This window comes from Danaus plexippus, chromosome 25 (genome assembly GCF_018135715.1).
Source record: "Danaus plexippus chromosome 25, MEX_DaPlex, whole genome shotgun sequence".
Lineage (NCBI taxonomy): Eukaryota > Metazoa > Arthropoda > Insecta > Lepidoptera > Nymphalidae > Danaus > Danaus plexippus.
Genome location: NC_083553.1, coordinates 5,251,337 through 5,270,480, shown reverse-complemented (window position 1 = coordinate 5,270,480; position 19,144 = coordinate 5,251,337). Strand labels below are relative to the sequence as shown.

The following is a 19,144-nucleotide window of genomic DNA, read 5'->3' as shown; positions in this document are numbered from 1 at the left end:
TTATAGTGAACATTTTTTTCTTTTTTGGGGCGTTTATATAAAATGTACTTCCGCTTTACAATGATATATTTTGACAGAAATTGAAGTTCCTTGTTATATTCTTTTAAGACGGTACAAATACTATTAATTCCTGTAATGTGTATTGAAGTTATTTTTTCCACCACCCTGTATATATTACCTCGATAACCTTATTGACCTTAGGTGGCGTCGGTCCCTCATCATCCAAGGCTTCATCTAACAGCTCGTCCAGTTCACTCTCGCAGGCACCCGATTCATCATCGGAGTCACTTTGAACGGCTTTCTTGTAGCTGGAATTATTTTTCTTCACCACCTACAACACGAACCAAACTAAGATTTGGACGATTTTTCTTTTCTAGAGTTATTTTCATTAAGAACGTATAATAATCTTATTAGATTAGATTACTTTCGAGAAATAAAACCGCTTTAGTTATATACAATTGTTAATTTTATTCAGCAAAGTTTGGATAGATAATAAAATCGTTAATCAAACAAAATATATATCGATCGAGTGAATCACTACAAGAAAATACTTTTATATGCACAATATACAGCATTAGTTAGTCTCCCTTCTTGAACAAATCTTTGCTAATAACGGTTTAATGTAAACTAAATATACAACAAAATTGTAAAAACAGTTGAATTTTAATTAATAGCTTATACGCTTAGACGGATATTTTCAACAGCAGTACGAGAGGAGTAGCGTGATAAACTAGTGTCTCAATACATGTCTATGAAAAACACGACTCACATTCAACACCTCCCGTCCGAAGGACGTTTCAGCCCAGTTGTCTGACTTGTCCAGCTTGCCCTTAATGTCCTCGGTACTGGAAATTTATAAAAATATTAACATATACAAAAAATATATGGAAGGCAGTTACGTATCACTCCTCATAACATACTGCGGGTTAAATATCTGTGAATGTGTCTTGTATATAATAATATATATATATTTATATATATATATTTATATATATATATATATATTTAATACAGATTATTAATAATAAGTAATTTTGATAAAATATTCCTAAGCTAAGTAATATTTTTTGTAGTCCTTGGAATAAACAGCCAAGATTTTTTTTAATCTCCTTTTTAATTTTTTAAATTTTATATATATGCTGAATCAATACAAAAATAATGTAGAATACAAGTCAAAGAAAAAAATACATTAATTCTGAAGGCTAATTAATTTTACTAATATATATATATATAACTTTCTACTTAACTTACTAACGGTCTATTGTTGTCAAAAGTCAACTTAGTTATTGAGTTAGTTAGTGTGTTATCTTGCTTACAACTGAAAAGTACCGGCCTTTTTTTGATTTATATTGCCTTTAGTGCTGTCTAATTTTCTAAAACCTTTAATAATACGTTAAATTTATACAAATATTCACACTATCCTCAGACCATTTCAACATCTCAAGTAACCTGTAATGGTTTGGATGTCAATTCTGTCTTTTTAGCCATTCGAATGCCACAAACATGTTAATGGCATTCAGATATTAATTTAGATTAACTGAGTCTTAATTTTAATATATCGATAAAATAACGTTGTTAAAAAAATCCTTACAAAAAATTTTGACTCTTTATAGCTTCCCTATTTAAAATAGAGGCTCGTAATAGGTATTTTATTTTTTTTTGAAAATATACGTACGTAATTGTAAGTAAATATCAAGATAAATAAAATAAACACATAAACTCAGTTTGTGAAAGTCACTTAATGATTTTATCCAACCGTGACGAATTCTTAAAAAGGGGTTAGCTTTGATACTGATCCTAATGAGATTTAGGTATTATGTAAGTGAAGGAATATAAATTTAAATAAATTATTTCATACGGATATATAAGACGCGCCTCTATATAAAAAAAACTTAATTTAATTTACCTAAACAATATAGTGTAAAAAGTTTATTAGATGCACCAATGTCATGTGGTATGTACAAATTAAAAAAGCGCGAGTGCTTTCCCTTAACTGCTGGTGGGACAAATATACAGCCTCATTACGAAACGCTGTATCGATTTTGTTATCAAACGACCAACAGTGACCATTCAAATAACGCTCACGAACATATTTTGATAATATTTAAAGAAAAAATATTTTTCAGAAAAGTAACCGAAACGTCGGGAGTGTGTAGTTTTAGCAAAAAATAAAGCACGCGTAGTATATACGAAAGATATTAGTTTCATTTAAATGAAAAAAAACTCGCGGAAGTCTTAGATCTCATTATTTTGATAATAACCAAAAAAAATATTTTTTTTATATATTTTAACATAAAATTGTATTTTTATTAAAAAAGATATATGGTACAGAAAAGAAATACGCATTAAAGTATCTGAACGAGCTCCTCAAATTGATTACTTGTAGAAAGAGACAGATATATAATTGACATTTTTGAGGGTAGACTTGAATAAAACAAATAACAAATATATATTTTTTTTTTAACAACTACCTCACTATTCATATATATATTAATGTCCATACATTCACAGATATATCTAACCCGCACAGTACGCCAGGAGAAATGAAATAAAGGTGTAGTATCAAATATTTTATTTACAAAATCGTTATAAACCATTTTCTATTATCACAGATAAAAAAACAAAAACTTATACATAACCTGGAAAAGAGGTTTTAAGTAGTGAGCTGTATACGAAGATTTACTTCAAGCACAAAGTCGAATGCTGAAGACTTATTCAATATAAGTAGTTCTGTTAATTTTAAGTAGATTTTCCTTGCGTAAGTTTTTCAGTCTAAAAAAACTTTCACTTGAAGACACTGGTATATATTATGTTAGTGCTATATTGTCAATGGTGAATATGAATCAACAGGTTCCGGATATTTTTAAAATCAATACAAAAGCTTCATTGAAGTGTACTTTCTTATGCGATTTCCAACAAGGTTGCGTTAAACGTTTAACGCTCGGGGAGTGGGGGTTGGGGGGGGGGATAAAACGAGACGGAGCGAGAGGGAATGCGGGCGATCAATCGTGACTTGTACGTAATGTTAATAAAGTTCGTCTTATTAAAACTATCAATTTCTGCTCCTTCCTGCTTCACTTCTTCCGCGGAGGGACTCCACCCACTATTAGTTCTTTACATCAACCCTATTTTCGACTATTTCGATTATTATTAGTTCCCCGTTGTCGCTGTGTAAGCCGAAGCCGTTATAAGCGAATCCAAACCCCTTGTCGCCACCGAGCTGTACGTCAGCTGTACTTGATTCATACGATACAAGTCTATCTCTTATAATTCATTTAATATATATATAAAGATCCTTATGTCGACAGATATTTTAATTGATGTCATGATTACAGGATATCAATTGACTTACGATATATTAATACAATAGTACTAATGTATAAATTATGCTAATAACAAAATGATATATCAATAAACGCTAGATATAGGCATTAGAACAGTCTTATACAGTTACAAGCGGATGTCGAATGTTTGACCTTTGACCTATCAGACTAATTTTTACGTCGTGTCACTATTTCTATTAATATGTATTTTGAATGATTTATATATAATAAGTATTTAATTTATATAGCTAATGCAATCTTATATGTATCCAGGGAACGATCTAAAATAACACTTATCTGTATGGAATAAAGTCTAAGTTTGTTTAATTGCGTGTAATTATTAATCCGTGAGCTGCTAAGCGCTTAGGGCTCAGGTTAGGACCTATCTATGCGAGGTATTTTATTTGACCAAGACGCGGCATCCGAGGATTAAAAAAAAAATTCACGAAAGAAAAAAAATTTCGTTAATCCCGAGGACCATCAATAAAATATATCAAACGATCCGTCCAAATAAAAAATAGATACGTAAAAGTATCGAAAATTCAGTCGAATATGTAAATATATACGCCAAATTATAATGGCCAACGACCCGAGCTGTTGACGGGGACTGTCAAGCGTTCGTTTAGCCCAATTCACGGGCATACGTAGGCATATATATATCTGATGTAATCTTTGTCCAAGTGATCAGATACATAGGAAGAAGAACACGCACTCCAGCGTATAATGCCCGCACCTAGAGCCGCCGCAGTCCGAGTACTCCTCGTGGCTGTTGGAGTTGTCCGTCTCGATGTCCGACAGACGAGGGTACAGGCCGGACGGCTGGCTGACTATGGGCCCGCTCTCTTTGCTATTGTTTACTTTGATCCTTTTGACCTCCTCGAGCACTGACAGGACCACCGGCGAGTCCTGCGAACCTGAAAGATGATGGCTCATGTAGTTATATCCTTGGACCAGAGTACGGTGTTGATGGGGTTTGAATGAAAAAAAAAAAACTTTATAATACAAAGCGTATTTATTATTTTAAAAACTACATCCTCCCGTCGTTTCGGTTTCTTTGCAGTAACCTTGGTACTGGCAGACGAGATGTCCCTCGTATGTAGTTTTTAAAATAATAAAATACGCCTAGTAATCCTAAATACTCGCGAATGTCTTATATCTCATTATGTTCATTAGGTGTTAGAGTTGTAGTACAGTGGCTACCATTTGAGACATGATCAGGCATGTACATGTAACCAGTCTGTTGTGTGACGTCATCAGTCACCCTTACACGTCATGTTTATGTTATTACTCACTCCGTCTCTTGGCCGGTTGCGTCTTCTCATCGACTTTCTCGGGTTTGTCCGACTTTGGTACGTTGGCAATGATCTCAGGTTTCTTGGCGGCCGCCAGACTGGCCGTGCTGCCCATCAGCGGAGCCTTCTCAGACTCGTGGTCATTGTCATCGTCTGATTCATTGTTTTCGGGTTTAGGATTCGGATTTGGCTAAAAAAATAATCATGTATATAATTACGGTTTTATCGGCTAACGCAGTAGATTCAATCTCAATAATCCTGTCAATGAAAGGAATCATTGTTGTTACAGAGGTTAAACAGGAACCTGCTTTTTGACTTTCACGATACATGACTTTAAAAACTTATTATCTTTATATTTAAAATTCACTTAATCCTTATTTTTGTTATTTTCAAAGACGATTAGACTAAAAAAAGTTTAAAAAAATTGAACCTTGGGATATATGAAGGGACATGTTATCAGCTACCATGCGAGATGCCGTCTTTACATCATGGTTCTTATTGTGCGCAGAAACGGTAAGTATTTGTCTCAGTGAGGTGGTGATTAGAAAAACCTTTGTCCATTGACCATATTTGGCGCAACGCCAATTCACAGTAAGTATTGTAACAGATTTCTCTGTTAACAACGCCATACATTACTATGGCATGAGAAAGTTAAGTGTCAAAATTATCACATGTCTGTACTAACATAATTCCGAGCGTATGGGAAAATATTTTGCAAAAAATATATATGTATTTCAGTACAGTTAAAACTCTATGCAATGATTTTTACTAACAAGTAGTAGAAAAATACTTGGAATTTATTTGAAGTCGTTCCATAAACATAATAATTTTAATTTCTTGGTGGAGAGATGCTTTCTATTTGGTTATATATTAACAAATAATGTATGTATTTTAAGTATTTGTCTTATTTATCCTACGTTTCTATGATTCGAGGGGAAAGGCGTTATTCAATTGAGAGGCGACAATTTTCTTGTACGAGGAAAACATTAACAAAAAGGAGCGAACTATGGGGAAATTATATGAATGTTCGTAATAGAGATATTATGGCGTGGAAGCACTCCAAATAAAGCGAAGTCTGATGCGGTTAGTTGAGCAAAAAGTAGACGACTCCACAATCCACATCCAGATACGGAGAACCAGAATAACACATGCTTCCCGAAGGTTGTGGGGTGCATTGCTTATAGCATTTACTTTATTTACGTTGTAAATAAAGTAAATATATTTCTTAGAAAATGACTGAGTATCTACCAAAAAAATGGGTTAATGAATTTTGAAATAGATATTAAATTTTTGGATGAGAAAATTTTTGTAAAGTTGGCGCATGTCTTAATTTTGAAATCAATATAGTGAGTACATAGAAAACCACTAACGACTCTAGTATATAAGGATATTGGTATTATTGTGAGAGCTGCTTTATATATTGGGAATTTTATCATAAGATTCAAAATAAAATTTACATTCGGCAGGACGGTTATATTTTTATATTCCCTGGGATATTTAAAGTTGAAACATCAATTTTTTCAGAGGTGTCATGAGCCTATGCCTCAAATAGTTTGCGATCAGGTTCCTGAGCATACGACAACAAAAACCAATCTCACCTTATAGTGGAATCTATTTTGCAACATTTCCATCTCCCTGTCCCTCTCCTGTCTGTATTTATTGGCAATGTTGGTCTCGCTGATCGTCTGTTCCTTATTGAACAGCGCTGCTAACTTTCCTTTAATCCCTCCACCCAACGAGGACTGACTTATGCTGTCCTCAGACAGACTGTCCTTTGAATTAGAGCTAGTTTTTTCCGGGGTGTTTTTGGTCGGTGTCCTTTGCGCTGGTTTCTTTGCGTCTGAAATATTTTTTATTGGTATAACACTGAGATAAAGGAATTAATTAAATTATGTTTAGCGCCAGGTGTTTCTTAGTGGGTCATGTGTGCTTATGTGACTGTATTATGTTCTAGGTACGTGTCACGTCACGTCACGTGTCGCTTGCGGGCCTAAATATCTTTTATTACTAACATAGCTATCACAATCTATAGATATATTAAGAGTAACTTGATACATATACTATTGTTTTTCAAGTGTGCGTTACTATGAGCTTCTTCGTAACATTTTTATATAAAAGAACAATATATTTTTTACATTCTCATGATATAAAACTTGTATTACATTATTTTAAATTCTCAACATTTTTGGTAGAAACCAGTCTTTCGAATCGCGATCTTTAGGTCACTGACGTTAATGCCAAAACACTTAAGTTCTCACAATTTTAAAATAAATAAATATACTAAAATGATAATCGTAAAATATATTTTATATATATGCTTGTCTTATTAATGTATGATCACGTACACATGTTAGTTTGTATAAAATCTTAAGCAGACGAAGTCGGTAACATTAACTAGTTAACAAATTTACTGTGGCTGTAATCATAATAACAAGCGTTCCACAAACATGAGGGTAATTTGAAATTATAATAGTTTCTACAATTACTACAAAAAAAAAATCCAACCTATATATAAGTTATTTTTTTAAATTAAATCATAAAAATATATAATAAAAAATTAACATGTTTCATTTCATCATAAACTCTTCCCACACTATACATAGGGTTATATTATATGTATATATATATATATATATAAACACATTACTACAATACTATATTTTACAATAATTTTCTCAACCTCGATACAGATATTGCGAAATTCCGTTGTAGTTCAACACCAAGCGAGTGTCGAGGAAACCGAGTATTGAAATACATTATTATAGACAGAAATCTAAAATATATATATATTTGAGATTTATACAAGAAAAATATAAACGATCTATTAATATAAATATATGACAACAATGAAAATAATATAATGACATTAAAATCATTATCTATAATGATTCTCTGTAATATAAATTTTGTTAAAAAAAATAAAATAAAAATCGATATGCGAGTACTTGATATTCGAGTGTATTTTTTATACTACAACTTCTTCATTGTAGTAACCGCGTAATCTAGTAGTCTCGTATTTTATTAAATCAATTAACAATAACATATTTTACTTACGATTCAATCACTGTACAAGAATATATATTATATTTTTATTATATTTGAAAGAACATCACAATTTTATTATGATATATATATAGTTATATCGATAAAAAAATATTGTGTATATAAATTTAACTATTTATCTAGCCATCTGCGCGTGCGCACGTCCCCTAACCAAATGGCCCGAAACGGTCGCCGATCACAAACTGTCTGTACCGTGTATGTAGGTCTGCATCTTATTACTAGGGAATAAAGTATAAAATCGAACCAAAATGTATATTCTCTATTGCAGTGCAGTAAGGTTTAAATTCCTATATCGAAACTCATCAAAGACCGCTGTTCAGATGTCGACAACACTGTGCGGATGATTGCGTTAGCGTTTTTGGATCTTTTGTTGTTACTCTCGCTTCAATGCCTCAATGATCAAATATGCCAATAAGATTTATGTTAAACAAAATCATTTATATATATATATAATAAAAAATATATCGGTCTCGTGCATATAAAATGTTTTAACTTTAAACACGTAATCGATACTTAAAATCAGTTGTCATAAGGCTTCCAAGGATTACACATTCGAGGAAAAACCGGTGTAGGATATCAAGACGTTGTTTTATATAAAAAAGCTATGTAAACAAATTAATCGGAATATTTCTTTAGCGATTTCACTGCAATTGAAGAAATCATTGAATTGCATTTAAATAAAACTATTGTATTTAAAATCGGAGTGAGTTAGCGTGTTTTTAAATCTGAGACGCGACAAAAAAGAACCCGTTCTAACAGTACTTAGCCAGAGTGACGTACATCGGTAAGTACCAATATATACTAAGAGTTACTAATCAAGATGCAAATCTATTACAATGACGTTAATTTCAAATGTATTTTTTATCAATAAATATAACTATATTTTAATAATGTATATAATAAAAATTATTCAGATATTGCATTACGAAAATATTCATAATTGATATATTTATATATAGCAACTGAACCGACACTGATTTAAATAACAATCTAACTGTAAGTGTTACAGTTCAAATTATACGTTAAACTAGCAACGTTCGAGTTGAGAAACTATAAAAGTATACGTTTGGACGTCAACCGTTTCCGTTTCCCACATTCAAACATTACTTAATAATGTACGGTTAAGTTAAATAATGCATTTGAGTTAAATAAAATAGGGATAGTAATGGGATTTATTGATTGGTGATTTGTCTAACATCGACGAGGACATTATTACTACATATAACGTAGTATGAACAAAAATATTTATGAACACATTGATAGCGTAATATCAGCACTTATAATTACCTATTGATAAAAAAATATACAGGTATTAAGATTGCTAATAATGATTGGAGTATGAGTCGAGGTGAGATCTTTTAATGTTTCAGATATTATGCTAGCAAGACATACATACAGATGTATTACACAAAATAATACAGTTATCGAGATGTAAAGACGCCTTGTAAACAATTGGTTGAGGTTAGAACATTACTGTTTCGCAGAACCGTTAGCAGAAGTCACGGAACACTAGTTCAGGGTGACATTTATTGTTATACAAGCTCCTGCCCGCGGCTTTACTCACGCGGATATCGATTGGGGTCCACAGAGAAATAAGGAAGGAGTTAAAACCACATCTATTGTCTGTGTCAAGTGACTGGGTACTGTTTACAAAAAAAAACATCTGTCCTGCAAGTAAATTAAAGTATACAGGGACAATTTACAACCTGTAAGTGTTTCTTATTTACGATCTATATTTTTCGACACATTACATACATACACTTACGTCGCGTCCTCACTTGTAATATCGGAAGGAAATGAGATAAATATTTAACAATACTTTAAACTATTTTGTCACAATTTCTCTCACAAAAAATGGAAAAATCTTGCAAATTACAAAGTAGGTCATTTTTGGCTATCGAAAAAAGATGTTTAAGAAAATAATTTAAGTCGAGCGCATAGAATAGTTATAGAGCTAAATTATATATATACATATATAAAAAATACCATATATCATACATATATTTAAAATATAACCAACTGTTATTGTATGTAAACAAAACACTTATATGTTAATAGCTTTTGTGTGTCATATTTAAATAGCTATTATTAAGGTTCCATTTTTCTGATCAAGTGTTTGAAAAGCTGATCGTTATAGCTGACAGATGAATGAATATTTTTACTATGTTGGCATCGTCACACAATTCACGAAACGTTTTTCGTCACTCATTGTATAATCTATAATAATACGATATGTGCGGCGATTTTAATTTATTTTGCAATACTAAGCGTTTTTCTTATTTCTGAGAAAAGATAATAGTGTATAAGACACCTTCATCTCGCCTGCTCTTTATTACGGTTACTGTAAAAGAACCAAAACATCGGGATTATGTAGATATATAATAACCAAAAAAAGGTTAGTCCCCAAAAACTTAGTTTCGTTTAAGTGAATACACGCGAAAATCATAGATATCTCTATAAATGTATTGAGAATTTTAAGCTAAAAACGCAACCTTTTCTATACCTTAAATGGATAAACCTTGTCTCTGTTTGATACCTCTGCCCTTGGCTACATTCTAGACTATAAAGTAATCGCTGATCTCAAACACGACGCGTTTTATATAGAGCATGTCATATATATTACATACATGTTAATAGTTATATAATACTTATATACTAAAGATTATATATTTAAAAAAATATGAAAAAATAAATCCTACGAATTTCAATGTCTATTTCAAGTTTTTGCTGTGGTAACATTGTTTTTATTATAAATAATTTTATTTCATATTAACGTGATCTTATCTGATTTATATTTTCATAATATATTGAACTGTTTGTCTGTCTGTTCGTTTATGTATATCTCAAACAGTCATGAATAAGGTTTAAATGGAACAAAATTTAAATTATCACCTAGTCACACACATTATAATTAACGCATCATTCTCTATTGTCGATTTAATTTACTACGTGAATGAACTCAAAATTGCTGTAATGTTGAAAAACAGTAAAACGTTTTAGACTATGGATGAGAGAAAATAGTGTTTGCGACAACACGTACTTAGTAACAATATCAAATATGTACATCGTCTGTTGTCAGTGATAAGACGGATAACAATTTTGTATATTATGAAAGCTGAGATTTGGAAATACATTGACATCCCCGTAGTCGTCACACACACACATACACACACGGAATACATACATTGTATATAAGCATATTACCTCATTATCAAATTTTACAACTGTTATAATATTTTTAAATCTAGCTCTTCGTTTATATTTACAAAACTATGAGTTGGGGAACCACCAAAGGGGTTGCGGCACCACCTGGTGAAACCATTTTTACAATTCCAGCCTTAACTGTACATATATAAGATACATTTTCCTGTAATTTATACATAATGTATGCAATGACCTGACAGCAGAAGTTCACGACGCTTTTTACTAAACGATAACGGCTGTTAGATTCCTATATTGAATGATTTTATAAAATCTTCTCGTTTTATGTATTAGAACTGAGCAAATAAAATTACGCAGTAACTTAAAAAATATAATTTTCATTACGATTATATAATGTATATAAAAAAAGAAACATTATTTGTAGGCGGAGATTTTAAGTTTCTCAAGTATTTCTTTGTTAATCATGTCTTTTAAATACATATATATTTTTTTTAATTCTTAGTATTAAGAGTACGTTAATTATGACAAGGAAAGAGTTATCTAAGAAATATATTCGAAATGAGTCAGACTTCAAAGAAAGACAAATAAATAGTTTTTAATATCTGAAGTATATATATGAAGTATTTATATTTTTCAAATTTCAAAACTTTTTAGACGTACATGAAAATAATTTGATAATTTCAAATCGATCAATCGATAATTATTAATTGACAGCCCACATAACTTATTATAATAACCGAAACGTTGGCAAAAAAATCTATACCGAACTGGTTTGTATAGTGACAGTTCATTGAACCTTTATAAATACACAGATATAAATTTACGTACAATGATTATGATAATATAAGGAAAGTCTGTAGTTTTTAACAAATATTAAAAAATATATAATGATCTGATGAAATTAATTACGATACGAAAAAATATACATATGTATGTCAAAAATTACTTTCACAATGGTTCAGTAGTTTAGGAGTTGTTCAGTAACGAACAATTCAAACAAACAGTTGTGAATCATTGATCTAGATAAATAATTTAGCTTTCAAATCAAACTCAAAACGCACAACTTAAGGAAAACCACGGAATAAAAATTTTCAAGGTTTAACATAATATACGGACAATTACACTTGTAGGTGTATATTATAATAACTTATATATGTATAATTAAGAATAGCACACCTTTAAATAACAATATGCTTTTACGTTTTTGATATATAATTGGACATCTAAAGATAAGTTACAAGTGACCGTCCTCACGAGAGGCGAGATCAAATTGTCTAACGACGGTCTATCAAGAAAAATGAAATGAGCTAAGTAAGACCGAAAAAAATTAGTATTTTTTTAAAAATACAATCAATAATTCTGTATTAAAACCTTTAATGCCCTATACGATAATTTATTTATACTATATACAATGTATTTATATTCTTACGACTTGCAATTTTATAATACTTTAAAAATACATATCTTATAATGGTTCGAGTAACATACGACATACATACATACATACATGTTAAAACTAAGCTTTTACTAAATAATCTTATAAAATTTTAAACAATAATTTCATAAAACATATTAGGCATAAAAATATATATAAAAAAGTACCTGTAATACTTTATATTATATAATAATATTTCTCAAATATAATCCGTAATAAGGAAATTTAAGCGATTACATATGACTACGTAGAACGAAGACGAATGCTTAAACGTAGTCAGTCAGTCATGCTGCGACGAGTGACGCGTGTATAATCATTATACCCTCAAATTCTCCTATGCATAGTTTTTTAACAATTATTACTGTTTTTTTTGTAATAAAAAATATTTATTATTCTTCTGACATTATGAGACCTTTGCTAAACGAATTTATTACTTGACTTTTCCCTATATTTCCTTATGATTTTCTTGTTTTACGTCAGTATTAAAACTATTAACATGTAATTTAGATGACTCTAATATGTTTATGAGTATGTTATTTTTATATTGTTGTAAATTCATTTCATTTTAACTTAGTTTATTTTTATAACATATAAATATTAAATCTAAAAATTTTTTTCACACACACACACACACACACACATATATATTATGTATATACACACACACAACTAGTATTTTCGTTTATCCAACGAGTTGCGTGACATCAGAAGAGTACTCCTTATGAGAATATTTACATAAAACTATAACTATTTATGCGATCAGTGTGAGTCTAGCATTTTAACTGGAAGCCTATCAAATGAAAACTATTTTTTGAGTACTTTGAGATAACGTAATCAATAAAATTAGTATGTGTACTTATTTCTCTGATAATATTTAGTTGTTTATATGAATTTAATAACGTAATATTGTATTTGACCTTTGAACTTTGGTTGAATAAAAAATATTCAGATGTAAAGTATTAAAATAAATTAAAATATAATATTAATCCGATTCGGTTGCGACATTTAGCTGTTATATTTTATTATCCTGTTTTGTATACAGTTAGTTAAAACATTCGTAAATAGAATTTCCTGCAGCTCTAGAACGCATCTAATTGCAAACGTAAAATTTTTATTGAGGATAAAAGAAAAAAATGCTATTATATTTGAATATAATAAAGCTATATTTAAATAGAGGAAGTGATTTTATTCGTGATATCTGTTGAGGTTTTAAAGAATAACGTAATTTTGTACGAATTATGTCACTGTCCGAGTTTTAAAGTATCGCCTTTGTAGTGACTTTTAAGTTAATCGTATGAAAGAATCTAAATAAATATTTAAATAGCCTCATAGTTTTGTAATCTCTGTATAAATAATAAAAATATTCCATTGTCACTGCAATTATTACCACGAATATTGTGTATTGTATTGTCAGCGTAACACATATTTTTTAAACGACTGTCAACAAAGAGATATATTATGATGATAATGTATGAAAAAAATATATTGTTCGTGTAGGCACTAAACAGATGTGTGTATAATATCATACCTTTATCGCCGTGGAGCGTCCTGACCGAGGGTGCGAGTCCGAACGGGGCCTTAGGCACTATGGCGGCGCCCTTATTCTTTTCAAACAAAGCCTTCCGTTCCCTAAGCGACATTTCGGCCGGGTCTTTCTCTCTAGTCCGGGGGCTGCCGGACTCGAACATGGCTGCTTTGGACATCACGGAGCCCCTGTCGTCGCTGGTGCGCCTGACGGCTCTCCTGGCCGGGGAATCCGTCGCCGGCTTGTCATCGGCCTTATCACACGCACTGTTTTCATCATTACCATGATCTAGTTCGTTGTTCTCCTTGTCCTTGTCACAGCTATTCTCGTCTATTATTTTACCGGGGGGTGTCGGTGCTCTGTACTTCTTGATGGAGGGTTTCTTAACGACCGGCGACGCTATCAGTGTCGCCATGTTGGGGGCTGATGTCGCACTGGGGGTTGCCGTCTTCGGCTCCTGTCGGTTTCGAACGAAATCGTACACCAGCCGCGATTGGCTGGCAGATACGCGGCGGTAACCCTCGCTCTCCTGGGATTGGACAAGGGCAGCGGATCGCGTTAGCACGTGTTAGATGTATGACGGTGTTGCATCAAGATTAATATAGAGCCGAGATCAGTTCACTTGGAGCCGTGGTGTTCTACGGACGACCCGTGAGCGACTGACGGGACCGCTCAGACAACACGTGCGCGGACATACAACAAAAAAAAAAACAACTCGGCGCACGAACCGATCTTAATAAACATATGATTTTTACTTATTAAATAGCCATGCAATTAAAGCACATGTTAGTTATTCTGCCGACGTTAAGTAAAACGAATAGTTCATTTACAAGACAAAGCCATGAGAACATAGGAACAGTTAACTGTTTGTTTTCTCAAACAGATCGTTTCCGAAGTTTGACTTGCAGTCTATATATAAACATCGGTCGATAATGCATCTTATTGCTTTACGCATACAGTCTACAGTCGTTCAGAGACATGAGTGTGTATTGTAGCAACGCACAATGCTCTTTATTCACAACAACAAAGGGATTGCTTTGCGTTAGGACAAAGAGCTACTAATGGGGAATAAGATTTAGGAAGGAACAAATATACGAGTAATTATATTTACAGTTTTAGTGTTGTTTTCATGTACATTTTACTTTACTGTTATTAACTTACAACATTTAATAGATTTAGTGCTATATATTATTTTAGAATGATGTATATTTTAAATCATATAATAATTAACTCGTGAAAATCTTAGAAAATATGATATAAATAAATTTTAATTACATATGTATATAAAAACAACATTGTTTCGTGTTTGTTAATCGTCATTGAGACCTCATTGAAAGACGCTAACTTTGAATATTGATGCGGAATTAAAAACACAGTATCCCAAGGCTGGAAGTGTTACTTATTTAAAACGTTCGGTAAAAACGTTCGTATATGTATATATATATATATATATATTATATACACGAGTATGTATGTGTGTTTGAGTGGAGGCTTTGATCTTATAAACGGGTGTAATTTATTTAAACCTATTCTTAGAATTGAAGTTATCTTTCAAAATTATTATCTTATAAGATAAAGATAACCTTTGTTCCAGTTTAATATATATTTTTGACAGCGTTGTAAGCTTGAGGCTCCTTTCAGTGGTCACATAATGGCGAGCAACAGATAAGTAATATTAGTGAGAGTGCAATCGCTAAACTAAACGTATGGACGTTTGTAGTTTAAATTTTATAGAATTAATTTGTACTTAAAAAATAATAGCGAGATCTTCATTTCATATAAAGTTATCAAAGATTTTTATAAGCGCCACACGTTAAGCGAAGTGTTCTTAATATTTTAATATAAAAGGCGAACAGAGTCGCGCGCATCAGCTAGTTGTTAATAATAAAACGATCGTAATCGATGATACGGCTGGATTTGACCCAGACTATTTAGTATTTACGAAGTTTTAAAAATTATAAAATATTCTTGTAAAATCGAAATGCATTATGAGAAACTTGTTAGACACGAAAAAAATATTAAGACACATATACAAACATACAATATTATAATTATATTTAGGAGAATTTCCACGTCCTGAATCTTCTATGGAAACCATTGTTAACTTTCTTTAAGATAATCTATAAATACCATAAAAACAGCACAATGGATGACATTAAATTGAACCATGAGGTCGCCCCGGCATTACCGGCACTCGCCACGGCCACGCCATTAACGATTTGATGTCATAAGATGAGCAATCATTCGCATAATTGCATCAGCTGTTATTACAAAATCTGGTATTTAATGCCAGACTTACAAAATGTTTTTGAATAAACGACGCGGCCCATTGGCCGTCACAAATGCCATGGCATTAAACCCGTATTCATAGTTCAAATTGAATTCGTCTATTAGGGAATCGTCCTTAATCAGCCCTCACCAAATTGTGATGGACATACCCTAATATAAACAAGGTCAATGACTTCTATTTAATATTTTCGTAGGATTTGTTAATGCACTTAAATATTATAGTTACTTTAAAATCAATTGTATGAGTTTTTTAAGCATTTAATTCCTGTATTAACTTTACTATTTCAACGTGTATATAGATGTAGGTATATTAATTTAGTAGGTATACGTAATTGGCTCCTCTGATGGTAGTATTTGGTGCGTTATCTATAGACCAAGTTGATGTTATTCTCGTTCACCTTGCACTCTCAAGTGTTCACTCTGTATAAGCTACTCTGTGTTTAGTCTCCGACAACTATACGAACAAACGATACGTCTTACTTTTATATATTAAAGTTAAAATATTGCTGAAGTTTAGTTCTTCTAAATATTTTTATACTATAATGACACTTCTCTTTATTCTTTATTATGGGATACACTTGGGAGGTCTGAATAAAGAGGTCATAAGATACAACTCCAAAAATATATTCCGAGATAACGAAATTGTAAGTTGATCTGTATGTTACACAACACTAATACTCTAATGAGAGTATGTACATATGTGTTTTAAGGAGTAATAAATGACTGTTCGAATCATCGTTACATCGCAGTCTACGTATTATTACGCAGTAAATCACACTTGTAGTAATTTATAAATAATTTCCTTAATATATATGGAATAATGATTGGATTTCACTGATTCTGGACGTCTCATTTACTTTGTAGCGCTCAGTACGATTCCTCTTCAACTTGAACACTGACAGTATTAAAGTTTTGTTTTAACCGAGTCGTCGGATATTATATAAGTCATATTGATAAGATTTAGGAATTGCAATGTCTTGTAGATATCGCTTTAACTGTGGGAAATGCAAATTTCAATGCATATGATAAACTAGTTTTTACCAGTGACTCCTTTCGAATGGACTTCGGAATTAGGATCAGAGGGAAATGTATAAATTATAACGAAACATCTCACACAATATAATAACTTTGACATAATCCAGCGTTATCTTAACGGAGCATCAGGGAAATATAAGCTCATGTCCCGTTGAAATATCTAAACCACATTATTAAGGAGTTACATCTTAAACCGCTCAGCTGTTTTTTTAATTTTTGGTATACAAGCAACAAACATACATACATACATCCAAACAAACTTTCGCATTTAGTAGGAAGAAATTAAGTAACAAACAGATAATGTCAATACATTTAACTTTATATATATATATATATATATATAACGGAAATCGTTGCTCAGGTTCAACGACCTTACATCAAGATAAGGAACGTCGCAAAAAAAGACAGACTGACTCCATCAAAATATTGAGGTAGTGGATCGTCTGAATAGAATTCGATTTTATCAATTATTTTTACTTACGTTAATTATATAGTGTAAAGAATATTTAATATGGGCTTTTATTTAAGTAAATAAGAAGACTATGACACACTGATTTAAATAAATATCAAGATATATATTGTTTTAATAACTGTTTCAATTTAATCGAATGTTTATTAGAAGGAAATAATGTTTCTTTACAATAGATAATCACATTATCATAGTAATTACCGACGACGAAACCGTCTTATGAACTGACAACTTCATAGCATAATAAAAATATGTATATTCAATCAATTTGGTACAGCAGAAACATGTTTTGTAAGGAAATTATTATTATATTATACAATCGAGTGTGAATATATCTGTAACACTTTCACGCGACGACTACTGAACACATTTTGAGATAGTTTTCAAGTAATCATACTTAAGACGAACGTATACGTCTAGCTTTTGGTCGCAGATCCGTCCGTTTGAACATCAGAGATGCGATCAGGGAGGAATGTTCAGTATACAAACAGTACATATAGTAACCTACGTGTCAGTCTTTTAATTTTAAGTAACCCACATACAAAATTTTGACATATTAAACAATGAATCACCGAATTTGAATATTAATTGCAATTCAAGGAGGGAAGTGCATCAGGAAGTCGGTGTGATGTAATGGAGAGAGAGGTGGTACCACCCGAGATTGAATCAGAACATCGGAGAGACTTCCTGAAGTCGCTGACATATACGTTACATTATAATACTAACATTTCCACGCTACATACAAAGCTTTCCATTATTTTTCATTCATAAACATTGACACTCGCTAGTATCTGAAGTTTCATGAAAATCTGTTAACGCCAGTACTGGTGTCTTGTATGTCTATGTAACTTGTGATAAGGGGTAAAGAATCTTGGTTCAATGTTAGTATAATTATTTAGTTTTTTTATATTTTTTCCATTTAATCTACTCTAGTGTAATTTAAATTATCGACTGTATATAGACATTTAAATTATGAATAAAATTGTATGTCTGTTTCATCCAGCCAATATCCTAAACTGTATTACAGATCAGACAAAAATTAATTTAAGAAAAATTTGTTCATTATAATTTTTTAAGTAACGCATTAAAAGATGAAACATTCTAAGCCAGCAACCGTCTGAAGATAATAACGTAGACCGCCAGCCCGAAAAAAACAAACACGTGGGTTATTAAAATATTCTATAAACCGGATATTATAAGTACGTTCTTGAAAATATTCGATAATATTCTATTTTTAAAATATTCACCTAAGACTTAGTATATAACAAAGGATATTGCAAATATAATATATAATAAATGCTATTAATATTATAGGTAGTATTTAGTATGTATGTAGGTTTGCTATTCCAAGGTAAATACAAAAAACACGATAAACCTTGAACTAAAGGTCTTAATTTATAACCCGACCGACAAGTCTATAACCCGAGTAACAAAAAAAAAACGGGTCATAAACTCGGATGAGAACGACAATGACACCAAAACTTAAGGTCATCGAAATAAAAAAATAAAAGTAGTGTACCGTCTTGAGATAATATTACTTTAAGTGAATTG

At 31.5% G+C, this 19,144-nt stretch overlaps 1 protein-coding gene across 6 annotated transcripts in view; it reads right to left on the bottom strand.

Annotated features, from left to right (window-relative positions):
* LOC116775106 (anillin-like) overlaps positions 1–19,144 on the bottom strand; it is a 33,357-nt gene that overhangs the window by 4,297 nt on the left and 9,916 nt on the right. For 3 of the 6 annotated variants that reach the window (XM_061524570.1, XM_061524572.1, XM_061524575.1), the window contains 6 exons: positions 13,804–14,329; positions 6,214–6,455; positions 4,616–4,805; positions 4,057–4,237; positions 770–845; positions 179–331 (listed from right to left, as the gene is read on the bottom strand). In XM_061524570.1, the coding sequence (XP_061380554.1) occupies positions 179–331; positions 770–845; positions 4,057–4,237; positions 4,616–4,805; positions 6,214–6,455; positions 13,804–14,329 (1,368 nt within the window). The remainder of the gene's footprint in view (positions 1–178; positions 332–769; positions 846–4,056; positions 4,238–4,615; positions 4,806–6,213; positions 6,456–13,803; positions 14,330–19,144) is intronic. The other 3 variants (XM_061524571.1, XM_061524573.1, XM_061524574.1) reach the window with 2 other exon arrangements.